This window comes from Heterocephalus glaber, unplaced genomic scaffold (assembly GCF_053883595.1).
Source record: "Heterocephalus glaber isolate CG9 unplaced genomic scaffold, H.glaber_assembly_v1.0 deba00001504, whole genome shotgun sequence".
Lineage (NCBI taxonomy): Eukaryota > Metazoa > Chordata > Mammalia > Rodentia > Bathyergidae > Heterocephalus > Heterocephalus glaber.
The window spans coordinates 6,653,240-6,673,160 of NW_028258324.1; the positions used below are offsets into that span (position 1 = coordinate 6,653,240).

Genomic DNA, 19,921 nt, shown 5'->3' on the forward strand with positions numbered 1-19,921 from the left:
GCAAACCAAAGATGTCTGAAAAAGGAAGCAATATCAAAGATTTTCAAAGTAGAAAGTATCCTTTTCTCTAAAACATTATATGATAATATTTACAGAAACATCAATCCTCTTGCCATACAGGTTTCTTACGTTTTTTATTTTTAGAAAAAAATCCAATAGCAAACCTCATAGCACTAGATTACTGGAAACCAAAACTTAAAGCCTTGCAACTTTCTGTTACCACATTAGCAAGTTTGGATAGCAGCTCCAATTTCCAATGTGTAAAATACTCTTTAAATGTTTTAGGGGTAATAGACAAGTTGTTACAGTCATGTGGGAAATAACAGTTAATGAATACTCATGGTAACAAGAATTTAGCATATAATAATTCCAAACTGACCTAACATAAATTGGAAAGATTCAAACACTGAGGAAGAAAGATATCAGTTATCATTCAAATGAGAAAAACATTAAATCCTGTATCGAACACTAAACCCTCTCAAAGTCCACTTCATTTATAATTTTAAATCTCAATGTAATAGGAACATCCAGATAAGACATCTCCTTTAAATCTGAAAATGAAAAATACAAAATGAAAGAAAGCAAAGCTGCTTAATTTTTCACAAATTTTCAGTTTACAGAAAATGAAGTCTATAAATTTTTTGTAACAGATTTATTTTCAACCTACTTATATTTTAACTACTTTCTGATTCTAAAAGTAATGCATGTCCAGTTGCAGAAAATCTGATAAATATGGAAAATATAAAGAAAGTAATCACCAATCTCAGCCCAAGAGATAACCACTATTTATATGTTAGTATATTCCAGCCTTTTTTATAAACATATGTAATTTGTTATTTTTAGCTTTAACCAACTGGGATCACATTTTTAGTACACCCACGTCAATCACTTTAACAATACTTCATGGTACTTTCCCTGGTCACAATTCTCTTGAAACACAGTTTCAAGTGACCACATGCTATTCCTTCATACAGATGTACCACAGGTTAATTACCAGCCCCCTCAACTAGCTAAAATACATCATCCAAAAACAGCAGACATACAGAAATATTAAGAGCTCATTTCATTATTAAATTTGGTAATGTCATTACCAATCCTTCAGATTGAATGAAATTATTTGACAATGTAGTTTATAATCTTAAAGATGAACTTAAAAACAAAGACATACCAACTATACTATCAAAAAAAGCTCCACGCAGATGCCAATCATTCTTATCATTTAAGAAAGTGATCATGTGAGACAACAAAACGTCATTGGCTTTCTGACGTCCGAAGAATACACATAGCCGTGTTATTCCGTTTTCCATTAAAGTTTGTTTCACAATATTTTCAGGGTCACTTAACAAAGTGACAACTTTCTGCTGGACCATTTCATGTAAGGCTTGGAGTTCTACAAAAAAAAAAAGCTAGGATCAATTTTTTCCCTATACATATAGATCTTTTTCACTTCTTGGAATAACAAACTGACCACAGAAACTGCCATTTAAAGTATATAATCACTAAGCTTTTCCACTATTTCAAGTGCTGAAGGATGTGAAAATGAAACATAAACTGAAGAATACCCTAACATGCAGATACCTTAAGCATGGTTATGATCTCACTAATTAAATAACTCCATCTATGAGCTCAAGAAGACAAGCGGTGAGATGCACTGGAAAGGAGATGACTCTACCCCAAAAGATCAACTTAATCAAGGACTTGAAAATATAAGATAGGTCCAGGACATAATATGATGGTACAGAACAACACTATTAAAAAAAAATTTTAAAGATTGGTTTATTATATTTTAGAAAGCCAGCAAATGTACTGCAAGTCTTGGGAAGATTTGGTTTGATCAGGTCAGCCTTCTTTTCTTATCTCCTACCCACCTACTGCTTTACAATTATTATTTAGTTGTCTGTCCTTCCCTTACTATAATGTAAGTTCAAGAGCTTGGCTCATTCTGTCTTATTCACCATATCACAAGTGCTTGCAGCAAGTTCACAACTGTCTGATGCAAAGCACAGATTTAACAATTATCTGCTGACTGAATGAAAGAGAGCAGAGGCCATTGCTGCTCCATCTGACTACTGTCAAAAAAAAGGGGACTGGTCTGCCATGCATAATAATATGCTTACATTAAGAAAGACTTTAATTCCCCAGAAGTTTTAATATGTAAATTAGTTATTTAAAAAGGTCCAATTGCAGTTTTCTGTAACATAAATCTATAATCTTTATTTCTCTAGTTTTTCTCTTCTAGAACCATTGTGGAGCAAATTCAGTATATTTTACTTCTAAATCTTTCAACAAACATTAACCAAAAGCTTGTTAAAGTTGTGTGGATATAAAGAAATCCAAGACAGAGACCTCAATAAACTTATCATATTTGTTCCTTTAGAGGAAAGGCAATGGATTTTTGATATATAAATCAAAGACAGCATGAAATAAAAAGAATGAGTAGCCTCAAAATGTATTCACATAAGGAAAAAAGTTTAGATTCTTTAGCTATGAAGTTTCCAGTTTTTATGAGAATTATATAATTCAAGAACTTTGCTGTTCACTCAAATCAATTCTGGCTGAAAAACAATTAAGTTTGGATCTATGATGACAAGCTGATTATTGTCTAGCTAGACAATATTACATGAAGATGGAAAGAACAAAATAGACACCAGATGTTCCCTTATCTTATATGAAAACTACAAAATGACATTTTTTACAACTTAACATTAGCAATTAGACATTCTAAGTAATAAGAGTACTAAAAAGAAATTATACAACCTGTGTCATAATTTCCATTAGGATGTGTAACTTCATCTATTTCTTCACTACTAGGGTCATTTTCCATGTTAAGATTTTTTAACTGTACTAATTCCAGGAATCTCAGAGCTGTTTCTGCCAGTAGAGCTATATTTTCTATAAAAAGAAAAAAAGGGGGAAGAGGAGAAAATTTATAATTATAATCTCATAATTTGTGATGCTTACAATTTTTCCTCCTTCAGTCTTTATACATATAAGTAATAACAGAATTAAGGAAAAATATAGGACTTTTCAATTTAGCAATCAGAATTTTAGTAACTAATCTCATAATTACAACTATTCCAAAACTGCCAGTTTCAATAATTAAGTGGCTTTTAAAAAAAATAATTCAAAATATAGCACCCAAATCAAATGAGGACCAAAAAAAAGCTTAATCCTTATACAAAGACCTACCTTTAAAAAGCAACTTCACAAGTGAGAGATACTAGACTAACGGAACCACTCACATTAAAATAACCAATCCAGCTGGGCTCTGGAATCAGACGCACTCAAATCTCAAATCTCAACCCTGCAACTTACTCCATCTTAAGCAATCTGAGTTTCAGTTTCTTCACACATAAATGAAGAGTCACAGTTATCTCAAAGAGCAGTTATCAAACCAAATCAACCATTGTTAGATTACCCTACAAATGATTCTCTGAAGTTCTTAGTGGACCAAAGTGTGAGTCTGTTTGCCATTCTTCTGCAGCTGTCTATACATTTTCTCCTTTTTCTGAAAATCTTTTAATACTCCTCACCACTACAAAATATCTATTTCTAATTTCTGCTGTCACAGTTACCAGCAATTCCATCAGCTCTTACCTTACATTTGCATAATTTTTTCACTTGTATTTATTTGTTTTGTTTTGTTTTTTTGGTACTGGGGATCGAACTTGGGACCTTGTGCTTGCAAGGTAGGTGGCAGAACCACTGAGCTAAATCCCTGGCCCTTCACTTGTATTTATTCCTGTTGTCTGTATCCTTCCTTCCCACTTCTATGCTCCTAACATCTGTATCCTAACGTCTATCTCATAAGCAAAGACCATATACTCTTCTCCTTAGCAATGAATTGCACTGAACAAAGTTTACATCAAAATTAAAAATAAGACCCACTTTTCCCCTACTTTTTAACATCTATGAAATAAAAACACACCTTACAGTAATTGGGATTTGATTCTAGCAAACACAACGATTCCCTTCATTTTGGGTCCCACTGGCCACTGCTGCCAGGTTCAAACTGCTCTGAATGGAACAAATACCTCCAAGTAATGCCTGCTCCCTCTTAAGATGGAAAATTTCTAGGCCATAACCTGATAAGTCAAAATTCTAGACGCAATCCCCACTTTAATGATTACAGTTGTCTCTCATGTCCATGGATCTAGAACCCTTTTCAGATACCTAAATCTGTGGATGCTCACGTTCCTTATATAAAGCAGCATAGTATTTGTATATAATATGCACATCCTCCCATATACTTTAAATCATCACTAGACTACTTATAATAATACAATGCTACATAGTTGTCATACTATATTATTAGGAAATAATGAAAAAAGTCTGGACATGTTCAGTAAAGACAAGTTTTTTTCCAAGTACTTTTGTTCCACAATTGGTTAAATCCAAGGATGTGGAACCCATGGTTATGGAGGACCAATATTATGGACCTCATATTATGAGGAAGTCTCTTACTTTCCTGGGCACTTCTAAAATTTGAGTAGATCTATGTTTATTTCCTCATTTAAGTCTGTGCAAAAAAACACCTGAAATTTAATTTTACACAAGGTACAAATTTATACCATTATCTCTGAAATAATAAAGAATATTGTAAAGGAAAAAATGGTGATTTTTAAACTTTTATAATTCCTGACACGTGTGGTTTAATTATACTTAACTATACAAGTTCAAATCACCATTTGAACTGGCTCTATTTTAAAGGCTGCTTTATCACACAGTAGGCCATGAAGGAATACCGCAAGGTGCTGGCATTGATGTTGGGTTATTGTGGACTCACCAAAAAGACTCAGAAGACCAAAGAAAGGCAGAATTGATTTTGAAGTTCTAAGAACTGAGACCAGATGCAGTTGGGTCATGTTATTTAGCCTTTCTTAACCCCAATTTCCTAACCTTTAAAATGAAGATAATATGACATTTATTGCTTAAGATTGTTTGTTGCAAGGGTTAGTTGTAAGATCACAACTAACCTTTGCAGTAACTTTGAATGGTAGAGACCCTGATACCCACAGGATTTTTCAATAAACTGTAGCTATTACAGGGCCAGGGATTTAGCTCAGTGGCACAGCGCCTGTCTGGCAAGCGCAAGGTCCTGGGTTTGATCCTCGGTAGCAAAAAACAAAAAACAAAAACAAAAACAAAAACAAAATTGTACCTATTACAGCGCTCTTATGCTATAAGTATTAGTAACTGGATGTCAAGATGTTAATATGGCACCTACACATTGGAACATTATCTATTTAACACAACCCAGAAAATACACTGAGCTAAAAGTTGAGTCAGAAAAATCTGGTAAGAAAGATACATCTTATCTTTAAAAACTTATAAACTTTAATTTAATTTGACTTTACCTGGTTTGATTATTTATATTTGCCAAGTAAATGAGAAATATGCTTGTCATAAACAGTAAACTCAAATGTATAAGGGAGAGATAAATACAAATACATATACATACATATGTACACATATACATGTATACATACATATATATGTATGTATGTATATAACAAAAACAACATCCAACCATCACCTGTCCCTTTGTGGATGTTCTAGAGATGACACTAGAGTCAAAAACCACTTTTCACATGTTCCACTAAAATAATGAGAATCAATCATAAAATGAAACAACCAAGTTTCTTCAAAAAATGTGACAATGTCCCTTCCCCTACCCCTCCCACTTCTCCTTCCCCTTTGGGCCTTATCTTCCTATTTCACATTATCTATTCAACATTTTTATCCTTATTTATACTTTCAGTTTCTCACACCAGAGAAACTATTTGGTATTTACGTATGTGTGTGCTATTTATTTCACTTAAGAGTATAGACTCAATGTGCATCCATTTAGCTACAAATGTCTCTAGTTTCTCATTCTTTATGGCTGAGTAGTACTCCATTTTATGAAGAAAAAAAAACACATCTTCTTTATCTAGTCACCGGCTGATGGGCAATTGGGCTATTTTCAAGTTTTAGCTATTACAAATTGTGCTGCTATAAACATGGGTGCACATATATCGCTGTGGTATGATTCTTTTAATTCTTTTGGGAAGATACCCAGCAGGGGAATAGCTGGGTCAACTGGGACCTCTAAAGGAATAAATATAAGAAAAGGAAAAAACAGAAACAAAGACTTTATAAATAGGGAGGGGTGGAGGGGTGCAGGAGTGGAAGGGAGGGCAGGGGAATGGGGAAAAAAAATAAGAACCAAGATACATCATCTAAAGGTACAAATTCCCAATGATGAATGTCATCATATCGTATACCTAAAATATACCAATAAACTTAATGAATTTTTAAAAAGTGCCAATATCATCACCAAACACATGCTATGTATTATTTACAAAGACCTCAAAAAAGAAGCTCTGATTTCTATAAGACTGTATTATAGACATAAATTATCAAATTATGAAAATGTTTCAATGATATTTTCTATGCTGAATTGGGCATTTAGAATAAATTCCAGGTGCTAAAAGTATGGACCTGTATAATTTGATTGTATGAGTGAGAATTACAAACAGAACAGGTAGGTGTGTATATTACACTCACAAATAAGCCACATGTCCTAAGCACCAGATTAACTCGAAGAACCTGAAAATTAAAAACTTAAGTGTCTAGGTTCTTTCAATATCAAATTACTCAGCAAAGTTCATCTTTTAATAGCAATAGACTATTGTATCCCAAAGCTAAGAGCCAAATAAATGTATCTGTCCAAAGAAATTTTGTACAAGCCTAAAGATACAAGATCAGAAGCATATACTTACAAACATGTCTTATTCCAAATTAATTTAATACTCTCAGTAAAAACACAAGACATATTTTTTCACTTGGTAATTCTGACCAGAAACAAAAGAATACCCAAGGAACAGAACAGCTATAAATATTATTAAAATATATACAAACAGTTCAAAAAGCAAAGTTCACACTTGGAATTCCCAAAGAAATCAGAAAAAGAAGAGTATTATAATCATTAACCTTAAAAATACTTGAATGGCTATGACTTGGACAACAAAATCTTACCAGCATAAGCTAGCCTAACAATAGTAGCATCATCTTGGGCTAAGTGGGCTATTCCTGGAAGAATGTATTCCGGATAGATATTGATATCATTGCGAGGAACCTCTTTGACAAGGGCAAGAACTTTGGTCAATGTTCTCAAGGCTTCAGCCCTCACTCTAGGAACAGAGTCATTGCTGAAATGCAAAAGATAGGGAGTAATACGATCCAAAAGGATTTCTACACTTAATCTTGAGGCTAAATGAAGAATAAGTTCCAAAGCAGCAAGTTTGGAATCACAGTACTTAAGGGTCTGTAGGCAGGATGTTATAACAGACACCAAGATAACCAGCCCATTTTCCTTAGGCTCTCCTTCTGCTTTTTCTGGCAGATCATGACCACAGAGATTGTGAATAATGTTGCCCAAATCCTTCCGTATAACCAGAATACGCTCATCTGCAGAGAGAAATGTTTCCTTGGCAAACTGGGCCATGTAAGGCTGAAGAAAAGTGTAAAATATTTCAGGGAAGGCATTGCCACGCTGCTGCTTTAAGTAATCTTCAGCCTCTAAACGTTTATCTGGCTCACGATGAATCATCTGAGTTACCTACACAAAGGGATAAAGGCAATAAAAATAGATTTAAAAACAAGAAATTAAATCTCAACTGAAACTTACATATGATTGAAAGGATTTTTGAGATAATTTTGGCTATTCTCAATCTTCACCTGACAAACTACTTTTAGAACCAAATACTAATATGCATCTCTATCATCCTAGAAAGCAATAGGAAATTATAGACAGACCTGACACATAAAGAGGAAGTCATATACTATTTAGTATTCCCCATTTATTAAGACAGAGAAATAATATATTGCTGCCCAAAACTCAAGGATTCTTAATCTTTTCTGAGCAAGAGATACCACTGAGGATCTGAGGAAAGAAATGCATCTTGTCCAGAGAAAAAAGTACAAGTGCATTTGTATAAGAAAAACGTACAAAAAAATCACAATTTTTGCACACAAGACTACATACAATCCTGAAAGTAATCACAATTCCTAAAATCCATTTATATATCCCTAGTTAGGAGTGCTGCTTTAAAACCTTATTGCCTTAAATCCAAAGAAATGACACATGATTTAAGTGCAGCGCTAAGAGGTAGTCAAAAAATGAATCAGTGATTTAAATTTTTCAAATAATGTAAAAGATGGGCTACAGTAGAGTGAAATGGTACAGTACTTGCTTAGCATGCAACAAGCCCTGGGTTCAATCCTCAGCACCACAAAAATATTTAAAACAGAGCTGAGGATACAGCTCAGAGATACAGCACTTGCCCAACATGTGCAAGTCCCTGCATTCCACCCTCAGCCCCACAAAAAAGTAAATAACTAAATAAAACAATATGTAAAATAGGTATTAAATTCTGTGAAAACTAGAAATGATACACCTAATTTGAATTTATGCTAAGTTTTCTAGCATGGTAAAACAATAAATTTTTAAAAATATACTCAACATAGTTTATTACTGAAATATATAAAATATCATAAAAACGTATTTCATTATTGACTTTTCTGTTACAGTCTAAATAAGAACATTGACCTTGGAAGAATCAAATTTACTATACGGAAAAGTGACCAAGGAGAATTACTTTTACCTTTGGTTAAAGCCTTAAAGACTAAACAAATTTACCCTGTTTCACAGTAAATATATAAGCCCAAAGTCATAAAGTTACATAAAGTCATAAACAATACCACACCCAAAGACAGGTATACTGACTTCTAATCCATGCACTATTCCCTGGACACGAGCTACAGTGTCTTCCTTTGAAGCATATCATTTTTAATATTTGCCATCTTTAAGAGAAATTAAAATATATTCTATATTTCCCTACTTTAAAGAGTATTTTAGATATACCATAATCTTTCACGAGTCAGTTATTATCAGAAACATCAGTTATCACAAGTCTAACTTCACAAAGATGCTGTCAAACAGTAATGTAGACGCATGGCTTATGTGACCTCCCACAAAATTCCCTACACCTGTTCTGCAATACCAGCCTATAGTTCCCTTCTAAAATTGCCCTATTTGTTTCTCTATGAAATTGCCCTATGTTACTATATTAGGTTGAAGTTGATGTTTTCATTTCAGGTATCTGTCTTCTCTATTTCTTAGCTCTATGTAAGACAACCCCTCCAAAACCCAGGGACTTCCATCCAAACTTGTCCAAGGTAGAGCTGAAGATTATAATAGACAATAGATAGCTTTTTTTTTTTTGGTACCGGGGATCGAACACGGGACCTTGCACTTGTGAGGCAGGTGGCAAAACCAGTGAGCTAAATCCTGGCCCTAGATAGCTTTTTTTTAAGTCAAATGAGCTCTGTGCCTAAGAGGAAAAAATAACACCTGTCTCCTCAATAAAATAATGATAAGCTTTATATTCTATTGTGCTTCACTGTTTTGTTCCAAATAAAGCAAGCCACGAAGCTGATAAAAGTGAGGACAAAGTCTAAGACTTCATTGCAAATATTTGAAGCATAGTTACCAATTCTCTGATACTGAGATCTTCAATTTTATTTAGCACTTGTTCAGGGAAAAAATGTCCATTTCTATAAGCCAAAAGTTGAGAGAGATCAAACAATGGTACGCCTTCTGTAAAAAGTTCAGCTATCACACAACCTGGAAAACATGAGATAAAATTTTATTAGAAATGAGATACAAAAGCTCATGTAAAATAGATCAGAATTCCAAAAAAATTCATGAAACTCAAAACATAAAACCCAAAGTAAAATGAATTTAAAATTTTAATGTAGCATGTAACTATAATCAAATAGATGTCTACTGCTTGATAATCAGTTTCTAAACTATAAAATCAAAACAAGGCCAATTTTTCTCCCTCTTAAAAAATTTTAATAAAATTACTTCACAGTTCTACAATTTAAAATGGTAACATAACAATATATTAAACACTTTTACATGAACAGATTAAGAGATGCAGTAACAATCTTCAAACAAGAAATTTTTTAAAAGTACATTCCTAAAAGGTCAAAGAATAAAATTTCACTGAGTTACTATATGCCATGCATTTAACAAGTCTTAGAGACCCTCAAATAACCTCACTGACAGCGACTGCATTGTTGGTACCACAGCATAAAATGCTATGGGACTTCTGGGAAGATGGCAGAGAGGTGAGCAGCAGAGAAAGAGCCTATACAAGATTTGCTGTCCTGACAATGGAATATAGCAGCGCAAGGAGAAGATAGAGGGAAGTGGGTCCCTAGGACCCAGGAAGGATCCGAGGCCACTGAAATCCACAGGGAGAATGAAGAGAGAGACTTTAACAAAGAGGAGGGAGGTAGCAAGCAGTGCTCTCTCCCAGAGCCCCAACACTTGGCAAGGGAACAGCAGACCAAACCTGCAGAACCTACAGACGCACAGTGACTAGTGGTGACCCTAGAGACCTCCATGGAGAAACACACCAGTGGAACAGAGTAGTGGACACACCAGACAGCAGCAACTGGCTGTATTTGATGTTATTGTTATTGCTCACTGTGCTACTTTAGCCAACATGACATAATTGTGCTAATCAGTTGTTCTCCCTGGTATACCAAGACTGAGATTGCCTAAGGGTCTTTAAAAACAAAAAACAAAACAATACCTCTAGGCCAGTGCCAAAGAACTGACAGCTGGGCCAAGTAGGCAGAAACTTCTCATCCCCAATAAATGGAAGAGGTAAGATCTTGCAACAGACTCAAAACCCAAAAGCCAGATATACCTGGATGACACTTCTGTGAAGTAGTCATTTTCTAAGGGTTCTGAATACTGGCAATAAAGCTATTCACCATAAACAATTTGTAAGCATCAACTCAGGAATCAAACTTAAACAAAAAAACAGAAAATGAGAAGACACTTAAACAAAATGCACCCCCCGCCAAGACTTTCAGCTCACCAAAGCCAAACTCCAGGGGCACTGAGATGGAACAATCTGAGAGCCACCCACCTGGACTATCTGAAGTGGTAACAGCAGAAGTAACAAAGCAGATGAACGAGGCTCTAGAAAAATATCGAAGCAGAAATAATTTCCCAGATAACTACAAAGATGGTGACCAGAATGAAAGACATGTTTAGTGACTCTAGAGTAGATACAGATTAAAAAAAATAGAGGATCTCAAGAACATGGTGGAAACCATGAACGTCCAGCATAGGAAAAAAATGGAATCCATGAAACAGATTCAAACAGATATCCAGGAGATTAAAAACTCCATTAAAAGTATACCCACCAGAATGAGCCAATGTGAGGATAGAATATCAGATACAGAAGACAGGACTGTGGTTAATGATCATGAAAAGAGAGATTTCTTAAAAATAGCAAGGGATCACAAGAAATCAATTCAGCAGCTGCTAGATGATGCAAAGAAGAATAACATAAGATTGATCAGACTCAATGAAAAATGACAGAGCAAAAGTGATATTTAAAAAAAAAACCCTGTTTTCAGAATAAATGGCAGAAAACTTGCCAAACAGGAAAAAGAATTTGACATTCAGATAAGTGAGGCTTATAGGACTCCAATTAGCCATGATCAAAAAAAAAATCTTCCCCAAGGCATATAATAGTCAAGATTCCAGAAATTCAACATAAGGACAGCATGTTAAAAGCTGTTAAGAGAACAGAAATCACCTATAAAGGAAAGCCCATCAGAATCACAGCATATTTCTCAATACAAACTCTCAAGTCAAGGAGAGCTTGGAATTTCAAGCCCTAAAAGAAAACACATTCCAACCCAGACTGATGTACCCTGCAAACCTATTTTTCAAAATTGATGGAGAGATTAGAAACTTCCATTAAAAAAAACACCTGAAGAAATTCATGACCACCAAACCAGCACTCCAAGGTATTCTGAAGGATATTCTAGAAAGAGACAACAAGGATTACAACTCCAAAAATCCCAACAGAATGAAACCACCAGGTAAGGCAAGAAATTGAACAGAAAAGGAAAGAAGGAAGCCAACACAGAAAAATAAGATGACAGAAATAAGACTACATATCATTTTTAACCATCAATGTTAATGGTCTCAATGCACCAATCAAAAGAAACACTGGCAGAATGGAAAAAAAAGCAAGATGCTACAATATGCTGCATACAAGACACACATTTAATTCAAAAACAAAAACATAGACTGGGGCCGGGGATTTACCTCAGTGGTTCTGCTGCCTGCCTCACAAGCTCAAGGTCCAGAGTTCAATCCCCGGTACAAAAAAAAAAAAAAAAAAAAAAGACTGAAAGTCAAAGGATGGAAAACAATATTCCATGTGACAAAAACCCAGAAAAAGGCAGAGGTAGCTATTCTATCAGCAGACAAAGTGGATTTCAAGCCAAGATTGATTCAGAGAGACAAAGAAGGTCACTACATCCTGCTAAAGAGAATAATTCAAGAAGAAGAGATAACAATCATAAATATATATGCACCAAATAGCAGCGTACCCAACTATATAAAAGAAATATTAATGGACATGAAAAATCATCTAAGCACATATACAGTTGTAATGGGAGACCTCAAAACCCCACTGTCACAAATAGATCAACTAGACAAAAAAAATCAACAGTGAAATATTACAACTGAACCAAACTTTTGAACAAATGGACTTCGTAGATGTCTACAGATTGTTCCACCGTACAACATCAGAATATACATTCTTTCCAGCTGTACATGGGACATTGTCCAAAACAGACCACATATTAGCACATAGAACATGCTTAAGTAAATCCAAAGGAACTGAAATTATCCCATGCATATTATCAGACCATAGTACAATGAAATTAGAAATCAACGGCAAAAGAAACCACAAGAACTTCATAAACACATGAAAATTAAATAATATCCTCCTGAACAACCAATGTGTCACAGATGAAATTAAAGAAGAAATCAGACACAGGCTGGGGATTTAGCTCAGTGGTGCCAGCACCTGCCTCACAAGCGCAAGGTCCTGAGTTCAATCCCTAGTACCAAAAAAAAAAAAAAAAAGAAAAAAGAAAAAGAAATCAGTTTCTACAATTAAATGATAATGACAACACAACATACTGGAACTTACGAGATGCAATGAAAGTAGTCTTATAACATGGGAAATTTATAGTGGTGAATACCTGTATCAGTAAGAACCTCAAGCTTCTAGAAAAAGAAGAGCAAGTCAAGCCCAAAGCTCATATGAGGTAGGAAATTATAAAAATCAGAGGAGGAATTAATGCAATGGAGACTAAGAAAGCAATACAAATAATCAATGAATCAAAGAGTTGGTTCTTTGAAAGATTAAATAAAATTGGCAAGCCCTAGGTCAACCTTATCAAAAAAAGAAAAAAAAAGACTCAAATCCATGCAATTAGGAATGAAAAGGGTGAAATCACAGCAGACCCTGCAGAAATCCAGAAGATCAACACCTACTTTGAGAACCTGTATTCTAATAACATGGAAAATACAGAAGAAATGGACAGATTCCTAGATATATATGAATTACCAAAACTGAATCAAGAAGATATAGAAATTCTAAATCAATATCAGCCAACGAAATTGAATATGTAATTAAAAACCTACCAACAAGGAAAAGCCCTGGCTCTGATGGATACACTGCTGAATTCTAAAAGAAATTTAGAGAAGACCTAATGCCACTATTTCTCAAACTCTTTAATGAAATTGAAAGAGAAGCAACACTCCCAAATTCATTCCTAGAAGCAAGCATTACCCTGACTCCAAAACCAAGAAAAGATCCAACCAAAAAGAATTACAGGCCAATCTCCCTAATGAACACAGATGCAAAAATCCTCAATAAGATACTAGTAAACAATGCAGCAAATCAACAAGAAGGTTATACACCATGACCAAGTTGGATTCATCCCAGGAATGCAGGTATGGTTTAACATATACAAACGAATAAACGTAATACAGTACATTCACAGAGCCAAGAAAAAAAACTATATGATCCTCTCAATAGATGCAGAAAAAGCATTTGACAAGGTCCAGCGGCCACTCATGATTAAAAAAAAAACCTACAGAAAATTGGTATAGATGGGTTTTTTCTCAATCTGATAAAAGCCATCTACAACAAACCAGTAGCCAACATCATATTAAATGGATAAAAACTGAAAGCTTTCACTCTAAAATCAGGAACAAGACAAGGATGTCCACTGTCACCACTCTTGTTCAATATAGTTCTGGAAACACTAGCCAGAGCATTTAGACAAGAGAAAGAAATAAAAGGAATAATGATAGGAAAGGAAGAAGTTAAATTGTCATTATTTGTGGATGACATGATACTCTACATAAAAGACCAAAAACTCTACCAAAAGACTTCTAGATTTGATAACCAAATTCAGTGGCATAGCTGATACAAAGTCAACACCCAAAAATCAATAGCCTTCCTGTACATAAATAACAAACTCAGAGAGAGAGAAATTAGAGAAACAATTCTTTTCACAATAGCATCCAAAAAATGAAATACCTAGGTATCAATCCAAAGAAGTAAAAGATCTCTACATTGAAAACTACAGTACTCTGAAAAAGGAGATTGAAGAAGACATCAGAAAATGGAAAGATATCCCTTGTTCTTGGATACAAAGAACCAATGTAATGAAAATGGCCATACTTTCAAAATTGTTATACAGATTTAATGCAATCACAATCAAAATTCTAACAGCATATCTCACAGAATTAGAAAAAAGAATCCTAAAATTAATTTGGGACCAGAAGAGACCTAGAAACCAAACTCTTCAAAGGTCTTTGGAACACTCTCCACACCAGACCTATACTAGACCATAAGACAATAGGCAATGCTATGGTTTAGATATGGGTTGATGCCGGGGATTAAGCTCAGTGGTTCCACCATCTGCCTTGTGAGCGCCAGGACCCGAGTTTGATCCTGGTACCAAAAAAAAAAAAGATACGGGTTGAATGTCCCCAAAGGTTTCATGTGTTCAAATTCAATCCCCACTGTGAGGTATTAAGAGGCTGAAAACTTAATCTGACTGTGCTGCCCAGGGATGGGGTCCTTGGGAAGTACTTTAGGGGACTCCTATCTTGACAAGAGAGGCAGAGAGACTAGATTGACACATATGCAAACTCCCTGTCTCTTGCCATATGAAACCCTGCACCACCTCAGGACTCTGTCACCAGGAGAACGTGAACATCAGATGTGGCTCCTTGACCTTATAATGCCAAAACTATGGGACAAAATAAAGTAGCCGCCTTAGGTATTTCACTACAGTAATGAAAAATGGACTCATACACTCATACACACAATAAATTTAAAAGGACTAAAATCATAAAATTCACAAATATATAGAAATCAAAAAACACTCCTAAATAACTAATGGATCAAAAGGAAATTAGAAAATACTTTTGAGATGAATGAAAATGAAAACACAACACAGAAAAACTTATGAATATCAGGCTGGGGATGCAGCTCAGTGGTGCCACGCCTGCCTAGCAAGTGCAAAGTCCTGAGTTGAATCCCCAGCACTGCAAAAAAAAAAAAGAAAAAAGTATGAATATAACTAAACAAATGTTTACAGAAAATGTATAGCTATAAACACCAATATTGAAGAGAAAGACCTCAAAACAGCGATTAACCTCAAGACACAAGAGAAAGAAAAGTAAACAAACACACAAAAAGATCCTCAAGCTATCAGCCAACCAGATCCACAATTACATACCATGATCAAGTGGAATTATTCCAGGAATGTGATAAAGTCCTATATATGAAAACCAATGAATAAATGATATATCATCTTAACAGTAAATTAATAATGGAAGTACACATAATCATCTCATGATCAAGTGGAATTATTCCATGAATGAGATATTAAAGTCCTACATATGAAAACTAATGAATGAATGATATATCATCTTAACAGTAAATTAATAATGTAAGTACACATAATCATCTCAAGAGATGCAGAAAATACATTTTCAAAATCTAAGTCTTTCAGGATAAAAGCACTCATCAGATAAAAGACATACAGAATTTCCACACTTAATACCCTAACAGTGAAAGGCTGAATGCTTTCATCCTATGATCAAGGAACAAAACAAAGATGTCAGCTCTCATAACTTCTATCCCACATTTACTGAAGGTGCTAGCCATCAAGAAAATGAGAAAGAAAACATACAGGAGAAATTATTTCCAAATCATGTCTCTGATAATAAATTTATTTCCAAAATAAAGAACTTCCAAGTTTGAAGCCAGGCTGGACTACATAGTGAGACCTTGGTTCAAAAAGGACATTTTCCAAAGAAAATATATGAATTGACAGCAAGCTTATAAAAAGATGCTTGATGGGGCGTGGGGGTGGGGGGAGGCGAGGGGCGCTACCTCAGTGGTATAGCACTTCCTTAGCATGTGCAAGCTCCCTCAAGTTTGATCTCCAGCCAGGGATGTAGCTCAGGGGTACAGCACCTACCTGGCAAGCTCAAGGCCCTGAACAAGAATGTGGAAAAATTAATGCCTTCAGACACTGCCAGTAGGAAATAGCACAATTACTTTGGAAGTCTGGCAATTTCTCAAAATGCTAAACAGAGTTATCATACAATCCCTACCTTCTTCACTCCTAAGTTCCAAGACACTGAAAACAAGTCCATATCAACACCTATACATGTTCATTCAAAACAATATTATACAAAAAAGCCAAAAGGTGGAAAAGACAATTTCCATCACTGATTAATGAACATCAACTGATGTAAATACCCATTCAATGAAATAATATGCAGCCACAAAATGAAGTATTAATACACGCTACAAAATTGATGAGCCTGGGAAACATCATGATAAGTAAAAACAGCCAGTCACAAAAGACTGCACATATGAAATGCTCCCAATAGGTGAATCCATAGAGATAATGATGTGTGAATTTTAAATTTAAAAAATTACAGTGAAGGCTGATTGCCGTTAATTTCCTCCAAGACACTGCCCCTCATTTTGAACACACTTATCCCGACCTTCCTTGGCACTTCCTAAAGCAGTTCTAGAAGTCCTTTTTGATGAGTTTCTTTACTGGAACTGAAGTGGCTGCTTTGATGTTCTCAATCTAATCAAAAAATTTACCTTTCATGGTTACTTTGAGTTTGGGGAAGAGCCAGAAGTCATCTGAATAAAATAGATGAGAACAGAGGAAGCTCCCCGCCTCCATACCAGGCTCCTAGGGCAGTGAATGAAGCTCAGCTGGTCCCAGCACCCAGGAGGAAGCTCCTCCGATGCCATCCCAGGCTCCTAGAGCCAAGACGGTGAGCTGGTCCCAGCACCCAGAAGGAAGCTCCCCACCTCCATCCCAGGCTCCTAGGGCAGAGAAGCTGAGCTGGTCCCAGCACCAGGAAGGAAGCTCTCCTGCTGCCATCCCAGGCTCCTAGGGCCAAGAAGGTGAGCCAGTCCCAGCACCAAGAAGGAAGCTCCCTGCCTCCATCCCAGGCTCCTAGGGCAGAGAAGGTGAGCCGGTCCCAGCACCTGGGAGGAAGCTCCCCGCCTCCATCCCAGGCTCCTAGGGCGGTGAAGCTGAGTCGGTCCCAGCACCAGGAAGGAAGCTCCCTGCCTCCATCCCAGGTTCCTAGGGCAGAGAAGGTGAGCCAGTCCCAGCACCTGGGAGGAAGCTCCCCGCCTCCATCCCAGGCTCCTAGGGCAAAGAAGCTGAGCCGGTCCCAGCACCCGGAAGGAAGCTCCCCCGCTGCCATCCCAAGCTCCTAGAGCAGAGAAGGTGAGCCTTGTGGGCACCAGAAGCACCCCCCCCCCCCGTGGAAATGAGAAGACCCACAAACAAGCCTCAAAAACAGACTTCCAGATCACCTACAGCAACCCCAAAGGGAAATGAGATGGAACACTCTGATACTCAACCACCTGGACTCTCTGAACTGGCAACAAAAGAGGATCTGGGAAAAGTGAAATCAGAAATAATTACTCAGATAACAGCAAAGATTTTGCTCATGGTGCAAGACATCATTAATAAATCTAGAAAGGACACAGATTAAAAAAATAGAGGATCTGAGGAACATGATGGAATCCCAACATAGGAAACAAATGGAATCCATAAAACAGATACAAACAGATTTCCAAGAGATTAAAAACTCGATCAAAAGTCTGCACAGCAGAATGAACCAATGTGAGGATAGAATTTCACATATAGAAGATAAGACTGCAATTAGTGAGGAGGAAAAGAAAAATTGCTTTAAAATTGTAAGGGAACATGAGAAATCAATCCAGCAGCTGCTAGACAATGCAAAGAAGAATAACATAAGACTGACTGGAGTCAAGGAAAAAAGGAGAGAGTGCAGATGACATAAAAAAACTTTTCACAGAAGTGATGGCAGAAAACTTCCCAAGGAGGGGAAAAGAACTTGACATACAGATAAGTGAGGCATATAGGACTCCAGCTAGCCTTAATCAAAAACAATCTACACATAGGCATATAATAGTTAGGATTCCAGAAATCCAACAGAATAAAATTCTACAAGCAGTGAGAGAAAAGAAACAAATCACATACAAAGGAAAGCCCATCAGAATCACAGCAGACTTCTCAATGCAAACCCTCAAGGCAAGAAGAGCTTGGAGTGATGTATTTCAAACCCTAAAGGAAAACAGCCTCCAACCCAGACTGATGTACCTTGCAAAACTATCTTTCAAAATGGATGGAGAAATAAGATACTTTCATGATAAAGAGCACCTCAGGAACTTCATGAATACCAAACCAGCACTCCAAAACATTTTACACAATACCCTAGGAAAAGACAATGAGGATCACAACCCCAGGAAACCCAGAAGAATGAATCCATTGGGCATGACAAATTAAATGCAAAGGGGGAGAATCCAACAAAAAGAAAAAGTCATGACAAGGCTTTTAAAACTTTTAACTTCATCTCCCTAATGAGTGTATAATTCAATCTTATTATTGTACTGATTAGTATTTTTCTGATTCTAGAGTTGCACACCATTCCTTGTGCTATACTGGCTATTTATCATCTTCTTATGTCTACTTTTTAATTGGGTTGTCTATTAATGAGCTCTAAGAATTCTTTATATATTCTGCTCATAGGTTATATGCATTGTAAATATGGTCTGTTTAAGGACTACTTTTCATTTTAATGATGTCATTTAAAGTTCTAAATTTTGATGGAATCTCATTTATCAATCTTTCTCTTTTATACATCATGTTTTTTGTATCCTAGGTAGTTCTTGCCTACCCTGAATTCATAAATATTTTCCATTATAATTTCTTCTTAAAGTTTTATACTTTTAGGCTTTCTTATTTAGGTTCATAGATCCCTTCAAGTTATTTTCATGCATGGAAAAAAAGGGTTGAGGTTAATTTTTTATATACGGATACCAGGTGTTCTAGTGATGTTTGCTGAAGACACTATCTCTTCCTCGGCTCTTGAATCGAGTTTATACTCTATAAAATGCTAATGTCAAATAATCTTTCAAAACTCAGTGGACCATATATGTGTGGTTCTATTTCTAGATTCTCTGTTTTATTCAAATGATCTATGTTTTTCCTTACACCAACACTGCCTTGATTACTGTAGCTTTAGAAGATGTCTTAAAATTGGGTGCTAAACGTCTTCCAACAGTTTTTGTTTTTGTTTTTGCTTTTCTGGGTCCTTTGTCCTGCTACATAACTTTTAAATTTCAATATCCAGTTCTTCATTTATAGCAAGTATACACAGACCTGAATTTTTATATATACCTTGTGTTTTCTAATCCTGATAAATTCAAATACAAGTTCTAGGGGCTCCTAGAGATTTCTTAGTATTTTCTCTGTAGATGATCATTTCATCTACATATAAAGAGTTTGCTTCTGCCGTGCCAATCCTATCCTAGTTGTGTCATTTTATTGCCAGACTATTTTGGTTTAGACCTATGTTTCAAAGTCTAATGGACAGATGAAGAGTAGGCATATA

At 35.8% G+C, this 19,921-nt stretch overlaps 1 protein-coding gene across 2 annotated transcripts in view; it reads right to left on the reverse strand.

Annotated features, from left to right (window-relative positions):
- Pik3r4 (phosphoinositide-3-kinase regulatory subunit 4) overlaps positions 1–19,921 on the reverse strand; it is a 101,032-nt gene that overhangs the window by 72,976 nt on the left and 8,135 nt on the right. For both annotated transcript variants that reach the window (XM_004834218.3, XM_021242244.2), the window contains exons 3-6: positions 9,537–9,670; positions 7,021–7,603; positions 2,758–2,892; positions 1,169–1,390 (exon numbers count right to left, since the gene is read on the reverse strand). In XM_004834218.3, the coding sequence (XP_004834275.1) occupies positions 1,169–1,390; positions 2,758–2,892; positions 7,021–7,603; positions 9,537–9,670 (1,074 nt within the window). The remainder of the gene's footprint in view (positions 1–1,168; positions 1,391–2,757; positions 2,893–7,020; positions 7,604–9,536; positions 9,671–19,921) is intronic.